This window comes from Bos indicus, chromosome 7, assembly GCF_029378745.1.
Source record: "Bos indicus isolate NIAB-ARS_2022 breed Sahiwal x Tharparkar chromosome 7, NIAB-ARS_B.indTharparkar_mat_pri_1.0, whole genome shotgun sequence".
In the NCBI taxonomy this organism is placed as follows: Eukaryota; Metazoa; Chordata; class Mammalia; order Artiodactyla; family Bovidae; genus Bos; species Bos indicus.
The window spans coordinates 93,785,188-93,805,184 of record NC_091766.1 but is presented as its reverse complement, the minus strand read 5'-3'; the positions used below and the strand labels follow the sequence as shown (position 1 = coordinate 93,805,184).

The following is a 19,997-nucleotide window of genomic DNA, read 5'->3' as shown; positions in this document are numbered from 1 at the left end:
AACCACCTAAAGTCACAAAACAGAATCTAGGCTTTGAACACAGATTTGCTACTTATTTTGGTTGTTTTTATTAAATTATGCTAAAGAGTCACTCAAACATACGTTAGTTCCTCCTTGGGGGCCGAGCACTGAGGCAGTAGTATGCCTGTAAATGGAGACACGGTTCATATACCTGACCTCGAAGGCTCCACGCAGTGAGTCTGTTTATAATTTTGTCATTCTCTCTTAAAAACTATCAGAGACTTACTACGGATGTTCTACACAAAAAGCCTGAAAATATCTGTTCTTTCCATGTTCTGTTTGCCTTCTGTCGTGATTTTTCCTTTTTGTCCCATTGAAGTCCTTCCCATCTTCTTGGTACTATTTTGTATAACTTCTCCTTCTGTTCGTTGATCCCACTTTTGTTCTTTGTTCTGATGTTTTATCCCTGTCAATACTCAGTCTTGCGTCCATCCCTGGCTCTAACCCTCTACATTATCAAAAGCCCACCCTTTTCCAGCTTCAACTTCCTTTGTAGTCTTCAACTGTGCCATGTTCTCCTTTGCTGAAACAATGCAGGGAGAACAGCAGATAATGCTAGCTTTACTTCCTAATTATCTATGCACTGCTGGGAGGAGGGCAATGATGGGAACAAAGTTTTTCAAAATTTCCCCTTGCTGACTTCTAGTTCCATCTGAAACATAGCTGAAGTGGAAAGTATTTTTCTAAGGATTTCTAAAGTTCTGAGGATTTCCACTACAGTGTTAAGATTTAGGTCTATAGACAACTGCTGGCGATATTTTTATTTCCAGTGTGGGTAATCCTATGTGAGAGTTCACAGAAGAAAGAATGGTAGACCCAGGGGCATTCTCCTCTATGAGAAGTTGGAGAAAACAAGATTGAGTACTAGTTTTAGAAGTAGAAAAAGATTTTTAAACCCTAGGAAGTCACCCAAGTAGTATGACGACTTTACACCCTGAAGTCACCTCAGCCAATGTTGAGGGGTTGATGTCAACACCCCTTACCTGGGTCCTGTATTCAGGAAAGCCCACGACCACTGGCATCTCTTCCCCAAAGAAATACATCTTTCCTAGATCTGTAGTCACATTCATTTTCATCTTTGAGAAAAGTGTGAAGTGCTCAGATTGCTGATGTGTTTGATTTCTCATTCAGTACTTTCAACTGGACCGTCCCATTCTTAAGCTGGCTGGCCATTGTAGCCCTCTGTGCGTTCACAGTCATCCTGTACTTCATTCCGCTGCGATACATTGTCCTTGTCTGGGGTAAGTAAAGCCTCTTTAAAAAAAAAAAAAAACTGTCATAGCTGCTAAGAACAAACTATTTTTAAGGGATGAGTTATACTGTCAGTAGTTCCCTGTATTTATGGTCATGAAGCTATTCTATGATGAAAAGAGACAGGTCAGTTAAAAATCACAACAGTCTGAAGATTTAGGTCTACCTGCAAAATGCATTTCTCTTATCTGGCACCATAGGCTCCATCATACTATAAACATGTATTGGTGCAGATTCTCCATACATCAAAGTGTAGCTTTGTCTAGATAGCACTCTGATTTATTTTCACCACTTACACGTAAACAGAGGCACTGCGATCTGTAAGGTGCATTTAGGACAATATGCTTTTGTACTGTGGTACTTTATCTTGTGGAAGTGTCCGTAAGCATGGTGCTGTATACGGCTGCATGTTTAAGAGGTCACCCCTAGGAAACAGGAAGAGGGTCTTTGGCATCGGAAGGCTGCTCGGGAACAAAAACCTCCGCTCTGTGTGTGCTGAACAAGAATGCTTCTATAAAATCTCACTTTCAAGGTGCTATCTGGGGAGGGGGTGTCCTAATTTTTAATGCAATTATGCTGCATGCTGACAGTTCCTATGTACCTAGACTCTATTTAGGGCTTCCCTGGTGGCTCAGATGGTAAAGTGTCTGCTTGCAATGGGGGAGACCCAGGTTCGATCCCTGGGGTGGGAAGATCCCCTGGAGAAGGAAATGGCAACCCACTCCAGTATTCTTGCCTGGAGAATCCCATGATGGAGGATCCTGGTGGGGTACAGTCCATGGGGTTGCAAAGAGTTGGACACGACTGAGCGACTTCACTTTAGACTCTATTTAAGGTGGTACTTACAGCACTCTTCGTAGTTTGCTTTTCCTCACCCAACAAAATTCTTTTGGTTGGAAAAGTCAATTTTCAGTCTCTGAGATTGATGAACGTATAAAACTACATTAATGAGAGAGAGAGAGATATATATATATATAGAGAGAGAGAGAGAGAGAAAGAGACTGGGTAGGAGTAGAATGCTCTACTTGCCCCTGGCCTGCATACATCTGAGATTACTAAACTTATACAAAATGCAGAGAGCCAAATGGGTTTTAACTTCAGAAAACATGGGACTTACACTTAAAGCAAAAAGATGAAAAGCAAAGTTTTGTTCTTTTCCTATCAAGGCTTTTAAAGAAATATGTTGGAATAAAATGGAAAAGGGTCTGATGTCTTCAGGCCCCCCGTCTTAAAATCCTTGAATCTCGCTCTTCTTTTTGGCTGTCTTGTCATATCTTGAGCAAGCCTCTTGCCCTTTTTATCACCATCATTACCTATACATCTTGGGTAGGGAGTGGAGGGTGAAGGGAAGGGTGATTATGTTTTCTTGTCTTAATTCCTATAATCTAAAGAAACAGGAGAGCGCTTTCATTATCCAAGGGAAGAGGTATTTCCCCCACTATGTTCTTGGGACCCGATTGTATGTTCTTGCATTCCTTCCTCTGATATTTAAAACAGATGCTGTTTTATTGAAGGCATTAGGGTAGGGCGTTAGGTGTGGCAGTTTATTACCTCTAACCTACCCAGGTCAGATCTGCCATCTCAGTTGTGATAGGTGGGGAACTTCTGGTTTCTTTTCCCCAGGCTGTCAGAAAGTGGAGCCCACGGCAGACATCTGGCCGTATAACCTGGGGTGGCCTCACTGGCAAGCTGTCTTAAACGTAATTTTCAGAGAATGTGTTTGGGTCTCTTGTTTCATCAAATAAAATAAAACAAAGAACAGTATTCCTTTAGTGGTAGGTGATTGCTGAAATATTAAACAGAAATTTAAGACATGGGTCTCACATGGGGAGACAGAGACCAAATCATAATTGCATTATTCTGCCAAAATCCTTTAAGAAGAGCCCAGATGCTCTGCTTTGTGACCCAGTCTGTTGATTTCACAAAAAGCTCTTTGTTTACGTTTATGTGAATATGCTTGTTAATTTATTAAGTCCCATATAAATTTAACACAGTAGACTTATCCAACTGAAATTCTACATTATACCATAGAATATGAAGAACAGATAACTCTAGTTTTATACATTATTTTGACATTTCTACCTCATCAGGTTTTGTTTTTTTTTTTTGTATACTAGCTCCAAATCCACCTGTTATCTGCTCTTCGTCCATATTTGCTCTCCAGGTAGTGCAAAGGGTTCACTGTTGGATAATTTAGCTTGGGTGGATATGCCTCATTTTAATGGTTCTTGGCTGTTCTAATCCAAGAAGTGATCCAAGTAAGTCAATCACAGCAGCATCTTTTGCAAGCATTAAATTTAAATTTCTTGTAATTTAAAAGGAAAATTGGCTTCTAAAAATTTCAATGCCAGAGATAGGGAAATGGAAACATTTTTTTCTGTGTGATGAAGATCTACTCTCCTAGCAACCTTCAAATGTGTATTACAGCATTATTAACTCTAGTCGCCATGCTGGATGCTATATCCCAATGACATTTAAAAATTCTTATTTTTTGTTCGAACTTTGGTGCTGTGTGGGCTTTTCTCCAGTTGTGGCAGGTGGGGGCCAATCTCTAGTTGTGAAGCGCGGGCTCTAGAGAACAGGCTCAATAGTTGTGGTGCTCAGGCTCAGCTGCTCTGCAGCGCATGAGATCTTCCTGGATCAGGGATCGAACCCATGTCTCCTGCATTGGCAGGTGGACTCTTTACCACTAGATCACCAGGGAAGCCTCCCGTGACGTTTTATAACTGGAAATTTGTACCTCTTGACTCCCTCACCCACTGCCCACTCGCCCACCTCTGTAACCATTAGTCTGTTTTCTGTATCTATGAGCTTTGTTTCTGTTTGTATTTTAAGGATTCCACATGTAAGTGAAATCTTACAGTATTCGTCTTTGACTTATTTCACTTAGCATAATGAATGCCTTTGAGGTCAATCCTCGTTATCACAAATGGCAACATTTCAAATTGCCATTTGTTTTTTAATGGCTCAATAATCTTCCATTGTGCGTATGTACACCACAGCTTTATCCGTTCACCCATGAACGGACACTTAGGTTGTTCTCATGTCTTGGCTATTATAAATAATGCTGAATGAACATGGGGGTGCACATGTATTTTTAAATTAGTGTTTTTGTTTTCTTCAGATAGATACCCAGAAGTAAAATTTTAGGATTATAGTAGTTCTATTTTTGATTTTTGGAGGAACCTCCATACTTTATTCCATAGCTGTTGTTCAGTCGCTCAGTCCTGTCCAACTCTAGGGACCCCATGGACAGCAGCACACCAGGCCTCCCTGTCCTTCACCATCTCCCAGAGTTTGCTCAAATTCATGTCCACTGAGTCCATGATGCCATCCAACCACCTAATCCTTTATCGTCCCCTTCTCCTCCTACCTTCAACGTTTCCCAGCATCAGGGTCTTTTCCAATTAGTCAGCTCTTTGCATCAGGTGCCAAAGGATTTTCCATAGTGGTTGCACTGGTGGACATTTCTTCCAACAGTGCACAAGGGTTCCCCTTTCTCCAGATTTTCACCAACAATTGTTATTTACTGTCTTTTAGATGATACAGTCATTCTGATAGGTGTGAAGTGGTATCTCACTGTGGTTTGTATTTTGCTTTTCCTAATGATTAGTAATATTGAGCATCTCATGTACCTGTTGGCCATCTGTCTTCTTTAGAAAAACATCTATTCATATCCTTTGCCTGTTTTTTAATTGGTTTGTAGTTTTTGACTATTCAGCTGTGTATGTTTTTAATGTATTTTGCCTACCCCCTTATCAGGCATAGGATTTGCAAATATTTTCTCCCATTCTGTAGGTTCCTTTTCGTTCTGTTGGTTTCCTTTGCTGGGCTTTTTAACTTGACGCAGTCCCACTGGGTTACTTTGTTACCACCCATGTTTTCTCCTAGGAGTTTCATGCTTTCACGTCTCACATTCCAGTTTCAGTCCATTTTGAATTTTTATAAATGACGTAATAGTCCAGCTTCATTCTTTTGCTGTGCCAGTCCAATTTTCCCAACATCAATTTATTGAGGAGACTGTCCCCATTGTATATCCTTGGCTGCTTTGTTGTAAATAATTGACTATATATGCATGGGTTTATTTCTGGGCTATCTTGTTCCACTGATCCATGTCATGTTTTTATGCCAATACCATACTGTTTAGTTATGAGGGGCCTGTAATATAGTTTGAAAGCAGGGAGTGTGATAGCTCCAGATTTATTCTTTTTTAGTACTGCTTTGGCAATTCGGGGGACTTTTGTGGTTCCATACAAATTGTGGGATTGTTTCTATCTCTGGTAGTACATTGTAGTATATAGAAATGCAATAGCATTTTATACATTGCTTTTGTATCCTGAAACTACTGAATTCATTTATTAGTTCTTACAGTATTTTGATGGAGTGTTTTGGATTTTCTATATATAAAGTTATGTCATCTGCAAAAAGCGACAGTTTTACTTCTTCCTTTCCAATTTGGATTGTTTTAAAGTCTGTCTTATGTAAGTTATAGCTTCCCTTGCTTTCTTTGGGTTTCCATTTGCATGGAATATGTTTTTTCATCCCTTGACATTTAGTCTCGTGTGCCCTCACATCTGACTTCATCTCAAAGGCAGCATATAGAAGAGGCTTTTTTTTTTTTTTTTTAATTCACTCAGCCACTCTATGTATTTAGATTGGAAAATTTAGTTCATTTGAAGTAATTATTGCTCCATATATCTACTGTTGGCTTTTGCTATACGGTTACTGCAAGGCTTACTTATAAAAACTTAAGTTTGAATGCATTTGAAAGTTCTAGATTTTGTTTCCCCATGTTTCATGTTATTTTACCTTTTTAAAATTAATATGCTGTGTATCCCTTAACTAATTATATTTTTACTATATTCGTTGTTTAATCTTCATAATAGTTTTAGAAATGATTAATCCACTACATTTATTATTTACCTTTATTAGTGACATTTATACTTTCATGTGTTTTCTTGCTACTTATAGCACAGTTTTTTGGCTTAAAGAAATCTCTTTGACATTTGTCATAAGGCCAGGTTAGTGATGATAAACTCTTGGCTTTTGCTTGTCTGGTAAACAATTTTTCAGTTCTGAAGGATAGCTTAGCTGAATAGAGTATTCCTGTTTGGAAGTTTTTTTCTTTTTCTTTCAGTGCTTTGAATACATTATGCCATCTCTTTCAGGTCTGTGAAGTTTCTCCTCAAAAATCTGCCCAGACTTCTGGAGATTCTCTTCTACATGACAAGTTGTTAGTCTCTTGATGCTTTCATTATACCTGTCCTTAACTTTTCATATTTTAATTATATGTCTTGATGGGGGTCTCTTTGGGTTTCTCTTATTTGGAACTCCCTAGGCTTCCTGGAGGAGAAGAAAATGGCACCCCACTCCAGTACTCTTGCCTGGAAAATCCCATGGATGGAGGAGCCTGGTAGGCTGCAGTCCATGGGGTCGCTAAGAGTCGGCCACGACTGAGCAACTTCACTTTGACTTTTCACTTTCATGCATTGAAGAAGGAAATGGCAACCCACTCCAGTGCTCTTGCCTGGAACAATCCCAGGGACGGGGGAGCCTGGTGGGCTGCCATCTCTGGGGTCACACAGAGTCGGACACGACTGAAGCAATTTAGCAGCAGCAGCAGCAGGCTTCCTGGATCTGTATGTCTGTTTCCTTCCCCAGATTAGGGAAGTTGTTAGCCATTATTTCTTAAAACACATTTCCTGCCCTCTTTTCTCTCCTCCTCTATGACTCCCTATAGTGCAAACGTTAGTATGTTTCACCGATCCTTTGTGTTTTTTTTCATCTAGCCTGCTGTTGAATCCCTCTAGTTTATTTTTCAGTTCAATTATTTTATGCTTCAGCTCTGTGTCTTCTATTTGGTACTTCATCTGTTATTTCTTTGTTGACGTTCTCACTGTGTTCATCCATACTCTCCTGAATTTGGTGAGCATATTTATGTACATGACTTTGAACTCCTTATCAGGTAAATAACATCTGTTTCATTAAGGACTTTTTCCCCTTAGGTTTATCCTGTTCTTCCATATGAAATGTCCCTCATTTTGCTTGAATCTCTATGTAGGTTCCTATGCATTAGATGAAAGAGCCACCTCTCCCAGCCTGGAAGTAGTGGTCTTGTGTAGAAGATGAACCTTATTATCCAACTTTGCCTTAGCTCTCAGTAGTTGAGGATGTGCCAAGACCTGTCTGTCAGTGTATTGAACAGGAGGCTCTCAGTCAGTACCTAGACTCAGGCTCACTGAACGTCAGCCCTTTGGGCTGCAGCTTTTAAAGCAAATACACACAGTGGGGCTGCAAGTGTAGGCCCAGCTGGCTGCCAGAGCCAGAGGATCTGGAGGTGTCCCCTGGGTGACAGTCACAAAAATCGGGTTGAGTCTGTAAGCTCCTTTCTGGGAGATAACTGATGAGCCGTGGTGAGGGAGAGTGGCAATGACAGCACCCCCAGCCTCTGTTCCCTGAGGGTCCCTCCACAGGCCTTCAGATTTGTGCCAAACCTGAAAAGTGGTGCCTCAGGCCAAAGCTCTAGAACAAGCACGTAGGTTTCTTTCACAGAAACACTGGGGGTGTGTTTCAGTCTCCCGTTTGTGCAGTGCCCTGGTGGGGGCAGCTTGCTGAGATCTGTCTCTTGGGTGTTACAGTTCTAGCGGACCCAGGCACACCAGCTCCCCTGACCTCCAGAGTCAGGTGGTCGAGGGGCATTCCCTGGGTGGCAGCTGAAAAAACTGGGGCACCAGACATGTATAAGAGCGTCCCTCTGAGGTGTCTGGAACGGTTCACAGTCAGCCCTTAGATGTGTGTTTAATTAGAAGCCTGCCCCTCAGGCTGCAGCCATAAGCTTACAGGCCTGTTTTACAGAGAGACTGAGCTCCTTGGTCTATACTTTTTGCTGTGCCCAGAGGGTGTCAGAACTCTTTTCTCCATTGGTCACAGTCGTTTAGAACCTGCAAACATCAGTCCCCTGGCCACCAGAACTAGGCAATGTAGGGGTGCCTCCTGAGAGCAGCTGCAAACACTGGGGCACCAGACAAGCCTCTGGGAGATGCTGGCCGGCTAGAGAAGGCAATGACTGCATCCTCCAGCCTCCACTGTTTCCTGACAGCCCTTCCAGAGGCTCCTCTAAGTGGGCCAGACAGGAATCCTGCCCCTTAGGCCAAAGCCCCCAGACAAGCAAATAGCCCCTTTCTTGGAAAGACTGGGAGTGTGTCTCAGTTTGCTGTCTGGTCCCCTGGGAGTGGTGGTCTGCCAAGAACTGTCTCTCCAAATGTCATAGTTCCACAGACCCAGGAATGCAAGTCCTCTAGCCTCCAGAGCCAAACACTCAAGGGGTAGCCCCCTGGGTGGCAGCCACAAAACCCAGGACACTAGACAGGTATAAAAGTTCCCCTCCAGGAGATACTGGTGCTCTGAAGTGCAGTACAGGCAGAGCTCAAAGATGGGACTTACCAGCTTCCATCCCCAGAGAGTATCCCAGCAGGTCCCTGCCTCTCTGGCCAACACCTTAAGATCAGTAGATGGACTTTCTTCACATAGAACCTGGGCATCTTTCAGACAGTTGCGCTTCTGTGCTGGGTCCTGTGATGAGTGAGTGCTCACGAGCTCTTTAAGAGCTATTTTCCTTTCACTGCAGGCTTCTGGGTCCCATGGCTGCAGCCTGTTGGTTTTGAAAGCCAGGTGCCTGGAGGGCTCATCTCTCAGGTGCAGGTCTTAAAAGCTGAGGTGCCTTACGTGGTGTACAAAAGAACTTCTCTCCTGGCTACTCGGAGAGAAGCTGTGGGTTTGTGAGCTTCCTCCTGATGGTGGGTAGCTGCACTGGGCCTGGGGTTTATGGTGAGATTGTCTCGAAGAGGTGAATTCATGATTGTCCTAGGTTGCCATCTTGAACTGCCTCATAGACATAAAACCTCGGGCACCACATGTGTGACAGCTCCCCTCAGGGAGATGCTGGTGCTCTGGAGCATGGCAGAGGGTAGGCACGAAGATGGTACCAACTGGCTGGAGTGAGGTAGCTGGGGAGAGATGGTTCCCGTCAGGAAAGAAAAGAAAAAGGATGGCTGCCAGTCTCTGTTCCCCAAGTAGGCAGGCTCCTGAACATTTCAAATCAGATGTCTTCCCTAGATGACTTCCCTTCAGTGCCTGGAGGCAAGCAAATGATCCTTTCCCCCAAAAGGTCTGGTTGCCCCTGGATCAGCTGTTTCCATGCTGGGTCCTGGAGAGGGTAAGTCTGAACACGCAAGTTGGTTTTCAAAGCTGTGTATTTTGAGACAAAAATTGAGAGCCCAGAAAAAACCCAAGCATATATGGTAAACTAATATCTAACCAGGGAGCCAAGAATACTCAATGAGAAAAGACAGTCCTTTCAATAGATGGGGCTGGGAAAACTGGACAGTCACATGTAAAAAATGAAACTTGACTCCTATGTTACACTAATCAAAAATAATGGACTTGAAATGGACTGTGAGACCTAAAACAATGAAACTTCTAGCAGAAAACCTTTTTTAAGAAGTTCCCTGACATGGATCTTGGTAACAGTTTTTGAAAATCACATCTAAAGTATAATCAACAAAATTAAAAACAAACAAGTGGGACTCTATAAAGCCAAAAAGCCTCTGCATTGCAAAAGAAACCATCAACAAAGTGAAAAGACAACCTACAGAATGGGAAAAAAACACTAGCAAACCATATGGATCAGATCAGATCAGTCGCTCAGTCGTGTCCAACTTTTGCGACCCCATGAATCGCAGCATGCCAGGCCTCCCTGTCCATCACCAACTCCCGGAGTTCACTCAGACTCACGTCCATCGAGTCAGTGATGCCATCCAGCCATCTCATCCTCTGTCGTCCCCTTCTCCTCCTGCCCCCAATCCCTCCCAGCATCAGAGTCTTTTCCAATGAATCAACTCTTCGCATGAGGTGGCCAAAGTACTGGAGTTTCAGCTTTAGCATCATTCCTTCCAAAGAAATCTCAGGGCTGATCTCCTTCAGAATGGACTGGTTGGATCTCCTTGCAGTCCAAGGGACTCTCAAGAGTCTTCTCCAACACCACAGTTCAAAAGCATCAATTCCTCGGCACTCAGCCTTCTTCACAGTCCAACTCTCACATCCATACACGACCACAGGAAAAACCATAGCCTTGACTAGACGGACCTTTGTTGGCAAAGTAATGTCTCTGCTTTTGAATACGCTATCTAGGTTGGTCATAACTTTCCTTCCAAGGAGTAAGCATCTTTTAATTTCATGGCTGCAGTCACCATCTGTAGTTGATTTTGGAGCCCAGAAAAATAAAGTCTGACACTGTTTCCACTGTTTCCCCATCTATTTGCCATGAAGTGATGGGACCAGATGCCATGATCTTTGTTTTCTGAATGTTGAGCTTTAAGCCAACTTTTTCACTCTCCACTTTCACTTTCATCAAAAGGCTTTTTATTTTTATTTTTTTTAAGAGGCTTTTTAATAAGGGGCTAATATCCAATAAAGGCCCCATATAACCCAAGAGCAAAATAATCATCATAAAAATGGGCCAAGGACCTGAACGAACATATTCCCAAAGATACGTATGAATGGCCAGCAGATCCATGAAAAGATGCTCAATAACCCTAGCCACTAGGGAAATGCAAATTAAAACCACAATGAGATAGCATCTCATGGCTGTTAGAATGGCCATCATTAAAAAGACAACGGATAACATGCTGGCATGGATGCAGAGAAAAGGGAACCCTTATACACTGTTGGTTGGAGAAGGCAATGGCACTCCACTCCAGTACTCTTGCCTGGAAAATCCCATGGGCGGAGGAGCCTGGTAGGCTGCAGTCCATGGGGTCGCTAAGAGTCAGCCACGACTGAGCAACTTCACTTTGACTTTTCACTTTCATGCATTGGAGAAGGAAATGGCAACCCACTCCAGTGTTCTTGCCTAGAGAGTCCCAGGGATAGCAGAGCCTGGTGGGCTGCCATCTATGGGGTCGCACAGAGTCGACATGACTGAAGTGACTTAGCAGTAGCAGCAGCATACACTGTTGTTGGGAATGTAAAGTGGTACAGCTACTACAGAAAACACTATGGAGATGCCTTAAAAATATAAATATAGAACTACCATATGATCCAGCAATTACACTTCTGGGAATTTATCCAAGGGGAACACAAAGACCAACCGCAAAAGATATCTGCACCCCCATGTTCACAGAAGCATTATTTACAATAACTGATTCATGGAAACAACAAGTGTCTACTGGTGGATGAATAAGGAAGCGGTGTATGATGAAATATTATTCAGCCATAAAAAGACGAGGAGATCCTACCATCTATGACAACATGAATGGATTTGAAGGCATTATGCTAAAAGAAATAAGTCAGAGAAAAACAAATACTATGATTTCACTTATATGTGAAATTGGGAGGGAAAAAAGCAAAATACCACCCATCCCCAACTCATAGAAAAAGAGAAAAATCCTTGTATCTATCAACATATGAGATAATGGATATGAACTAAACCTACTGGGGTAATCATTTCACTCTATGTGTACGAGACCATCATGCTGTACACCTTAAAACTTATACAGTGATGTATGTCAATTATTTCTCAAAAGTAGAAGGAAAAAAAGCCTGATGTTTTGGGGGCTTCTCCCTCTAGGTACAATTCTTAAGAGTCGAGGAAGCCTGATGTGGAGGTTCAAACCCTTACTCCTCAGAGAGAGCTCCCTCCTGACCATAGGTTGTCAGGCTAGGAGTGGAGTTTATGGTAAGACTGTGCCCCTGCCTCTCCTACCTGCTTCAATGCGGGCCTTCTCTTGTTGGTGTGTAGACAGCACTCAGCCAGTTTTCAGGTTATTCTCAGAGGCAGTTCCATATGCAGCTGGAAATCCTGTGTGTTGGTGGGAAGAGATGGGTTTATGATGCTTATGCATCACCATCTTCAAAGCTTTTTATGTTTGTTTGTTTTTTTTTTTTAAAGCTGGTGGTAAACCTTTTCTAATTCCAGGTCAGTTTAAAATTAAAAAAACAAAATGCCAGGTCATGCATTTTCGAACGTTAATTTGCATAACAGCAACACTTTCCCATCATAAAAAAACAAAAACAGAAACAAAAACAGCAGTGTGTCTTTTGAAAGGGGGAACCAGGAAGTCAGATTTCTTGCCTTAATCCCAATCCAAAATGTAGGGTAGATAAGTTTTATCATAGATGAAAAACTACAACAAAGCTTCTAAGTATTTGAGGGGAAAGACAAGATAGGTCACTGCTTGTGCCCTTTGTTTCCCAAACAGAAAGCCTTTCCTGCTGGGGAGAAGCCACTGAAGCACAAAAACAGAGCAGCCATTGAGTTGGAAGGTGGAAGGAAGGGAGAAGAGGGAGGGAGAAAACTGGGTTTTCTGGTTCAGTCAGTCAAGGCTGAAAATCAAGGCAGCTTAACCTAGATCTTCAAATCACCAACAATACTTTTTTGCCAGAAATGTAACTTTGGACTCCAAACTGTTGAGGTTTCAATAATATTTGATCTGTCACTTTTTCAGGAATCAATAAATTTACAAAAAAGCTTCGGAATCCGTATGCAATTGATAACAATGAACTACTCGATTTCCTTTCCAGAGTCCCTTCAGATGTGCAAGTGGTATGTAGATTTTATTAACTGTTACTGCAGGCATACGTCATTTTATTGGGCTTCACAGATATTTGCTTTTCAATGACTGAAGGTCTGTGGCCACCCTGTGCTGAGCAAGTCCATCGCTACCATTTTTCCAACAGTATTTGCTCACTGTGGGTCTGTGTGTCACATTTTGGTAATTCTCGAAATGTTTCAAACTTTTTCATTATTGTATTTGTTATGGTGGCCTGTGATCATTGATGTTACTGTTGTAAAAAGATTACTACTTACTGAAGGTTCAGATGATGGTTAGCATTTTTTTTTTTTAGCAATGAAACACTTTTAAATTAAGGTATTGCTTTTTTAGATGTAATGCTATTGCATACTTAATAGACTTCCATACATCATAAACAGAACTTTTATATGCACTGGAAAACCAAAATATTCACTTGACTTTACTGCAATGGTCTGGAGATAAACCTGCAATATTTCTTAAGCCTGTATCATTTTTAATGTAGTGTGGCACTGGATTTTCACGTTCATATCCATTTAATTTTGAAGGTCTTAGAAGAGCCAGGTAAAGTTAATAAAGCCTGTAGAAGATTTTGCCACTCAGGGATTAGTCCAGTTGAGGTGTTATCCAACAAGAAACTTATAAAGAAGATGGGGAATGAGAGAGCTTTGCATACAGAACTTACTGGGGTGTCAGGGAGGGAGGGCAGTCCTCCTCCAAGGAAGATTCAGCTGGAGTTTGTGAAGGGAAGTCACTATTACCTGAAGGAGGAATTAGGAATATTAGATGATGAAAGCAAAGTGTGCCAGCAGACATTGAGAAAAACACTTCCCTAAGTAAACTGCATGGATTAGGTGAGTTTTAAAGATGGCTATTTTACAGATCAATAAAGCGGGGGGGGGACAGTGACTGATTTTTTTCTAAACCTTTTTATTTTATATTGGAATACAGATGATTAACAATGTTGTGACAGTTTCTGGTGCACAGCAGATTGACTCGGCCATACAAAAGTAACTGATTTTTGAAAATGGGGGCATATCTTAATCCTTTGAGGTTAATTAGTGCCCATTAATCATTAAATATTTTCAGAGTAAAATGAGAAATGTTTTTATTCAAACTATTGAAGCTGGTTGCAACAGTACCTTTTTCCTTTGCTTCTGTTGAGTCTTTGTTTTGGTATCTGACCTGAAGATGGGCTGGATGGAGATGAAGCCTATATTAAACAAGCACATAATAAATTGCAAAGAACCATTATTCGGCCCTGCAAAATAAATGGAGATGGCTCAGCTTTTAATGTGACGTGTGTATGGGTAGTGGAGATCCTGGCCTGTTAGCAAAGTCCCTATCAGGGCTCTCATCTAGTTTCTGGCAAGATTTCCCTTGACTTGCTCTGTCTTTCTATTGTTTTCTGCATCCCAGCTGCAGGTCTCAAACAGCTTCCAGAGGGAGCACTTTCCCCCCAAGCACAGTCTCTCAAATCCTTTGCTTTTCCTTCCTTTGCCAGAAAGTGGCCACCTGACCAGCCTTTCTCTGAACTCTGTTTAAACAGGTGCAATACCAAGAACTGAAACCAGATCCTTCTCATAGCCCATGTAAAAGGAAGAAAAACAATCTTGGCTAGCCAGCTCCCAGCACTGGGGAGACCAGCATCTGTTTGGGAGGATAAAAGAAAAAGCCTTCAGCCTCAGCAGCACTTCCTTTCTTTCTGTTTTTTATTTATTTTGCCTTTTTATCATGATTGAGAGAATTTGTAAATAGTGTACAAAGGCATATGTCTTTGAAAATATACTTCCATTGTACAGAAACAATTTGATAAAGGTTTAGCTATTGCTGCCTGAAAGCCTTGCTAGCTGTGGATAATAATATAACACTGGAACAACAAATGTAAGAATGGTTAACACTGGGAGATACACACTTCTCTAATTACAAGTGGAAAAACTAGAATATTAGATTAAATGCTCAGCTGTGCTCTGATTAAACCTACATAAAATGTAAATGTCAATTTGAATTTAAAGTTTTTTTTTTTAATGTGACTATTTTTTATCTGAAAAATAATCCATTACAGTTTTCTATGTTTTATACATTTCAAAAGGGGGGGGGGAATCCCAGAACTTGAATAATGGAACAGATGCATTTCAACTTACATAGGTTCAGATCCTGATATTCATTCCTGTGCACATTATTTAGCTATGACTAGGCTGATTTTAAGCTAATGAATGAAAGTATAGTCACCTCAACAAGAGAATTTTCCATACGCTGAAATCCTACAAAGAAAATTTCCAAATCTTCTATCATTCCATCTAAAACTTTAAAATATCTACAGGACGATACAAAAAATACTGCCATGTTTATAAATGATTGCCTATAAGGATTTTTATACCAACCACTATTAATTTGTAGCAAGTCAGCAAATTAGCAACCCAGTTCAGTTGTCAAAAATCTAGCAAATTAAATTCACATTGCTTTGATGTCAGATTATGCCTCTGTGCATTTAAAAATATTTAATACTCAAGTATTTCACAGAAAAAAAAATGTATCTACTTTCTCATTAGGTTACTGAAATGTTTTAATGCATTTATGATTTTTGTTATTAGTGTGAATTTTAATGTAGAGGAGAATGCAGTGTACTAAGTGATATGCCAGTGTCTAATTACATTCATTTTTAGAAAAAAATAATCATTCTTGAAAATTAGAATGCATGAAAACCTATTTTGTAAAATAAACTGCTTATGGGGAGGGGAAAGTTTGCCTTTAAAAATGTTTCACTATTACCATAGAATCTATACTTAAAAACTGCATTCCCAAGACTCTCATGTAGTTTTTATACCTAACTTCCTGATCTATCAAGGGAGTATACCTCTAGAGAGAAAACTTGGTGAGGATGTCTTACTTCCCTGACTTGGTAGGGGAGTAAGCTTGGTTGAAATTGCTGCAGACAAGTGTTTTGTACTACTTTATTAATAATGGACTGGGATAGGGTGAAGGTGAGGGTTATGCTGGAAAAATGTAGAAAAGCTAGAGCAAGAAATATATATTTCATTCTAAAAGAAGATCCTTTAAAAATAAATTTAATCTCAAAGTTGATTTTTAAAGCATTTTTATTTTAAAGCTATGTTGGTAAATACTATTTCTTATGATAGAACTATTTTGATCTGTTTATTACACTATGCTTAAAAGAATGTTAAATTCCCTTTCTACAGAAAGGCCTTGACCTCAGTATGTTCTATTTAGTGCATCATGTTTATAATGATATGCTTACGTCCACATACCATCATTATTTGTTGCTAAGACATTATTCTCCATGAAGCTGATGTTATTATAGAAAGTTTACTGATAGTATAACCTGTTTGAAGTAACTTTTGATTATACTTTGTGTGAGATTTATGTTCCGTGCTGACACTGTCTACTCAAACGTCCACAACGCTGATATTCTACCACCTCAGATGTGGATAGTAACCATTAACAGATGACTGATTTCTCTTTGTTTCATTCTATCAAATTTCAGATGTTTGGTTCACTGGTAATGTTGACTATTCACTGCATTAAATAAAAAATAATCTTTTCTAAGAATAATCAGTACTTCTTTTTGGTGTTGAGAGAGGAATGATGGAAGATTATGTGTTTGTTCTCATATAAATGATACTTAAAGAAACTCAGGTTTGCTTTGGGGAAGGGGGGGAAAAAAAGGCTTTTCCTGAAACTTTGACTGTTGTTAAATAAAACCCAATATTTCTGGAGGGGTTAAGTATCCAGTGATGCTGCTAGAGGAATTAAGAACTATCTTGAGGCATGAAAGTTATATTCAGAGGAATCGTCACTGCTTTCAGAAACTACTGCATTCACAGGCTGGAAACAAGAGGCTGTGACTAATAGAATTTTAACCACTTCTGTCCCCTTCTCACCAATTCTGCCTTTTTAAAGCTGCTTTACCTGATTTGGTTTTGAGAGATTTGTAAACATGTAAATATTTTAAGATATCTTAAGAGCCTGGATGTCATTCTAACACCTATTTGGACTGCGATATACACTAGTCACAAGAACTATTATATTTATATATATAAAACTATATATTCGTCAGTATCTTTTAGTGAGTGAATTTATTGAAAGTCATTCATTATCCAAACTACTATTATCGCCACTAACTGTGGTAATTTATAAGAAATACATATTTAGGATTTTTCCATTTATACAAAGAATGTGGTACTTGTTCATTTTGGTACTGTTCCACACATTCAAACTGATAGATGCTGTCGGGATTCCAAATTAATTGTGAACCTATGCACTAGGATAATCTGAACTGAAAGATTCTTTAAGTGACTCTGCTCTGTGATATTTTTATTGAGTACCAACTATACAACTTGCTTTGTCATAGGCAATGGTCAAACCAATGAAAATATTAAAATCAAATCCAGAGCTAAAGTACAGTGAGAGCAAATTTTAACTGATGTGATGATTCTGAAAGTATCTTTTAGAGAATCTCATTGTGTTAGTTTCTGAAAGTATCTTTTATGGAAACTTATTGTGTTATTTAAAAGTGAAGAAAAATTTAGTAGTAAGTTCTCTTATGCAGGGACCAGGTTCCCATTTTGATCTCAATATCAAAATATCTCCAATGCTGAAAGTAGTCTACTTCTATGTTAACAGGTCTTATTCAAAGGCTTTAATTTCAGTTTATATACTTGTTAAATATATTTAAATGTTTGAGTTTTGTACTTAGCATTAAAAATAAATCAAAATACAAAAGGCAGTTACTGCTCCAGAAATATACAAGAGAGCCACTATCATACTTCTTGCAAAAGCCTCAGGTATTATCAAATTAAGGGTTAAATTTGGGGCTTTAAAGTCAAGTATGACTGTGTATTTGTGTACAGATACCTATTTATGTGTTTCATTAATGTATCTAGAATCAGCCTTTTCTAACTGCTTGGTCAAGTATGAATTAAAGCAACATAAAAAATAATGAAATGAATACTTACAGTACTGTCACTCCTTTGGATTATAATTCTCCTTCCAGGATGATTGGTATAACTCACTGAAAGAAAAAACATAAAACATCCTGTATTTTTTTGTTGAAACTATTCCTCTTCTGCTTAAGTTTCTTTCTACATTTGTACAGCAGCAGTCACATCATAAGACTCATCCCAGTTGAATCTCTGAGAATTAAGAAGTATCAAGGAAAATTTCTCATCATGTAAGAATACTATGCAGATAAAAACTATTAAATGTCCAAAGTGGTCATATGCTCTAGAAACTAACAATACTGTGAAAGGTTCGATGGAATTTAATGATTCTATCTGTGCTTTTCCAAAGGGATCAAGGGTTAAGAATCACTCTCCCACAAAGGTGGGTGGAGAAGAATCAAATATGTTATTGGTTTCAAGTAAGTTTCCATTTATTGGGCTATTTCTTCATATGCTGAATTAGCAACAACAAAAAGTGTTCTATCACATTATTTATACAAAAAGCAGTATTTTTGTAGACAGGTTTTTTCTTTTTTTATGTATATGATAGTTGTGTCTACAAATATCACTGAAAAATTATATGACTCCACTTAAAAAAACTTAACAAAACAGCACTGCTCTTTTGCTTTCCTCTATTCGATGTTACTAGATTAAGGCAAAGGCTCTATTTGTATTAAGGAAAACAGAAATAGGTAAGTAGCTGTGCCAAAGTGTTTCCAATTTGTAGCAAAAATAAAATTGCAACTTAATTGTCCCCTGCTAGATTCTTCAATGGTCTTTCAAAAGTGAAAAAGAATGATCAACCTGAGAATCGATGAGCAAACCTAAAAACCAACCACCTCTTATTTTCTCAGGAATAAATAAATGGATCTGAGGAGACCTGGCTAAATGAGGTTGTTACTGCTACTAGTGAGGCAAGATGGTCATACTAGGCTCAGCTAGTATTCTAGCTAGCTTGCCTCTTTTCTCCAAGCAAGAATACTAGAGTGGGTTGCCATGCCCTCCTCCAGGGGATCTTCCCAATGCAGGCATCGAACCCAGGCCTCAAGCTTGCAGGCAGATTCTTTACTGTCTGAGCCACCAAGGAAGCTCATTTTGGACAAAGCAAACTTCACTTGAGGCATTTTATTTTGCCAGAGTTCAAATGGTAAATTTAGGGGAAATGCTAAATGCATAGAGAAAGGTGCAGCCGTGGCCTCAACCACTCTTGACTACTAGAAACACATTTGAGACAACAGTCAAGACTAACTACAGAGACAGCTGGACCTTCGCAGAGAGGTGAGGCAGAGGAGATGCCAAGATTTGTTCCAAGTTCAGAGATCTTCTTTTAGTAAAGTCACTCAGAAAGCTGGAAACCTTCTAACTAAACTCTATATCATTTCCTCAAAACATTCTTCCTCCGGTACTGATTATGACACTTTAAAAGTCAAAATCTATGTGTAACATGTCATAGTTAAACCATGGAAAACAATTTATTGATGTCAAGAACTAATAAACTCTCCAACCTTACACAATAGTATACCTACCCCTTAGTCTTGTCCTGGAACTCTTGCAAACTTCAGATTTCACTAATACAGAGACTAAGTAAACCACAGGAAGGTCTCTGAAGCACATGGTAACCCACCCAGAAAAATAAAATACTATGTATATGTGAAGAAGTATTAATAGTTTTAAAATCAACCAATGTGGTGTTCTATTTTGTTTGAAACTGCTGAACATTACTTTTTAAATTTCCCTATTGAAAAAAAAGCATCTTCAGATATAATAGAGAAAAAATTTTAGGAGGATATTGCAGAACATCCAGCACTTGACAATTTAACCAGGAATCAAGCATACTAATACGAACTTTTATAGTGTGGGTTACCATGTACATACCATTCCTGTGGCACTATGATGCTAGTACAGAGAACACACATGTACCTGGATCTCCCAATGACTGTAACAACAACACAAGCAGGTGAGAAATGTACCCCAAAGACAGTGATGTGATACTCCCCAGTGTACTATAATTATGATGTAGGTATAGGATGTAGTTAAAATACTGTACTTTGAATTGCACTTAAAACAGTAGCTTATGAGAAGTCATTTTCCTCACCTTCACAGAAGAGGTGAAAAATAACATGCTTTTGCGGCAAGACATTTTCAGAATTCTCTCACTGGACGACCGACTGCTTAC

The 19,997-nt window shown here is 39.7% G+C and overlaps 1 protein-coding gene across 13 annotated transcripts in view; it reads left to right on the top strand.

Annotated features, from left to right (window-relative positions):
• Positions 1–16,433, top strand: part of MCTP1 (multiple C2 and transmembrane domain containing 1) — a 564,579-nt gene extending 548,146 nt beyond the window's left edge. For 9 of the 13 annotated variants that reach the window (XM_070792146.1, XM_070792142.1, XM_070792144.1 and 6 more), the window contains 4 exons: positions 1,153–1,262; positions 11,900–12,007; positions 12,777–12,874; positions 14,410–16,433. In XM_070792146.1, coding sequence (XP_070648247.1) covers positions 1,153–1,262; positions 11,900–12,007; positions 12,777–12,874; positions 14,410–14,481 — 388 coding nt within the window. In that variant the 3' untranslated portion in view covers positions 14,482–16,433. The remainder of the gene's footprint in view (positions 1–1,152; positions 1,263–11,899; positions 12,008–12,776; positions 12,875–14,409) is intronic. The other 4 variants (XM_070792149.1, XM_070792147.1, XM_070792143.1 and 1 more) reach the window with 2 other exon arrangements.
• Positions 16,434–19,997: the final 3,564 nt, after the last annotated feature.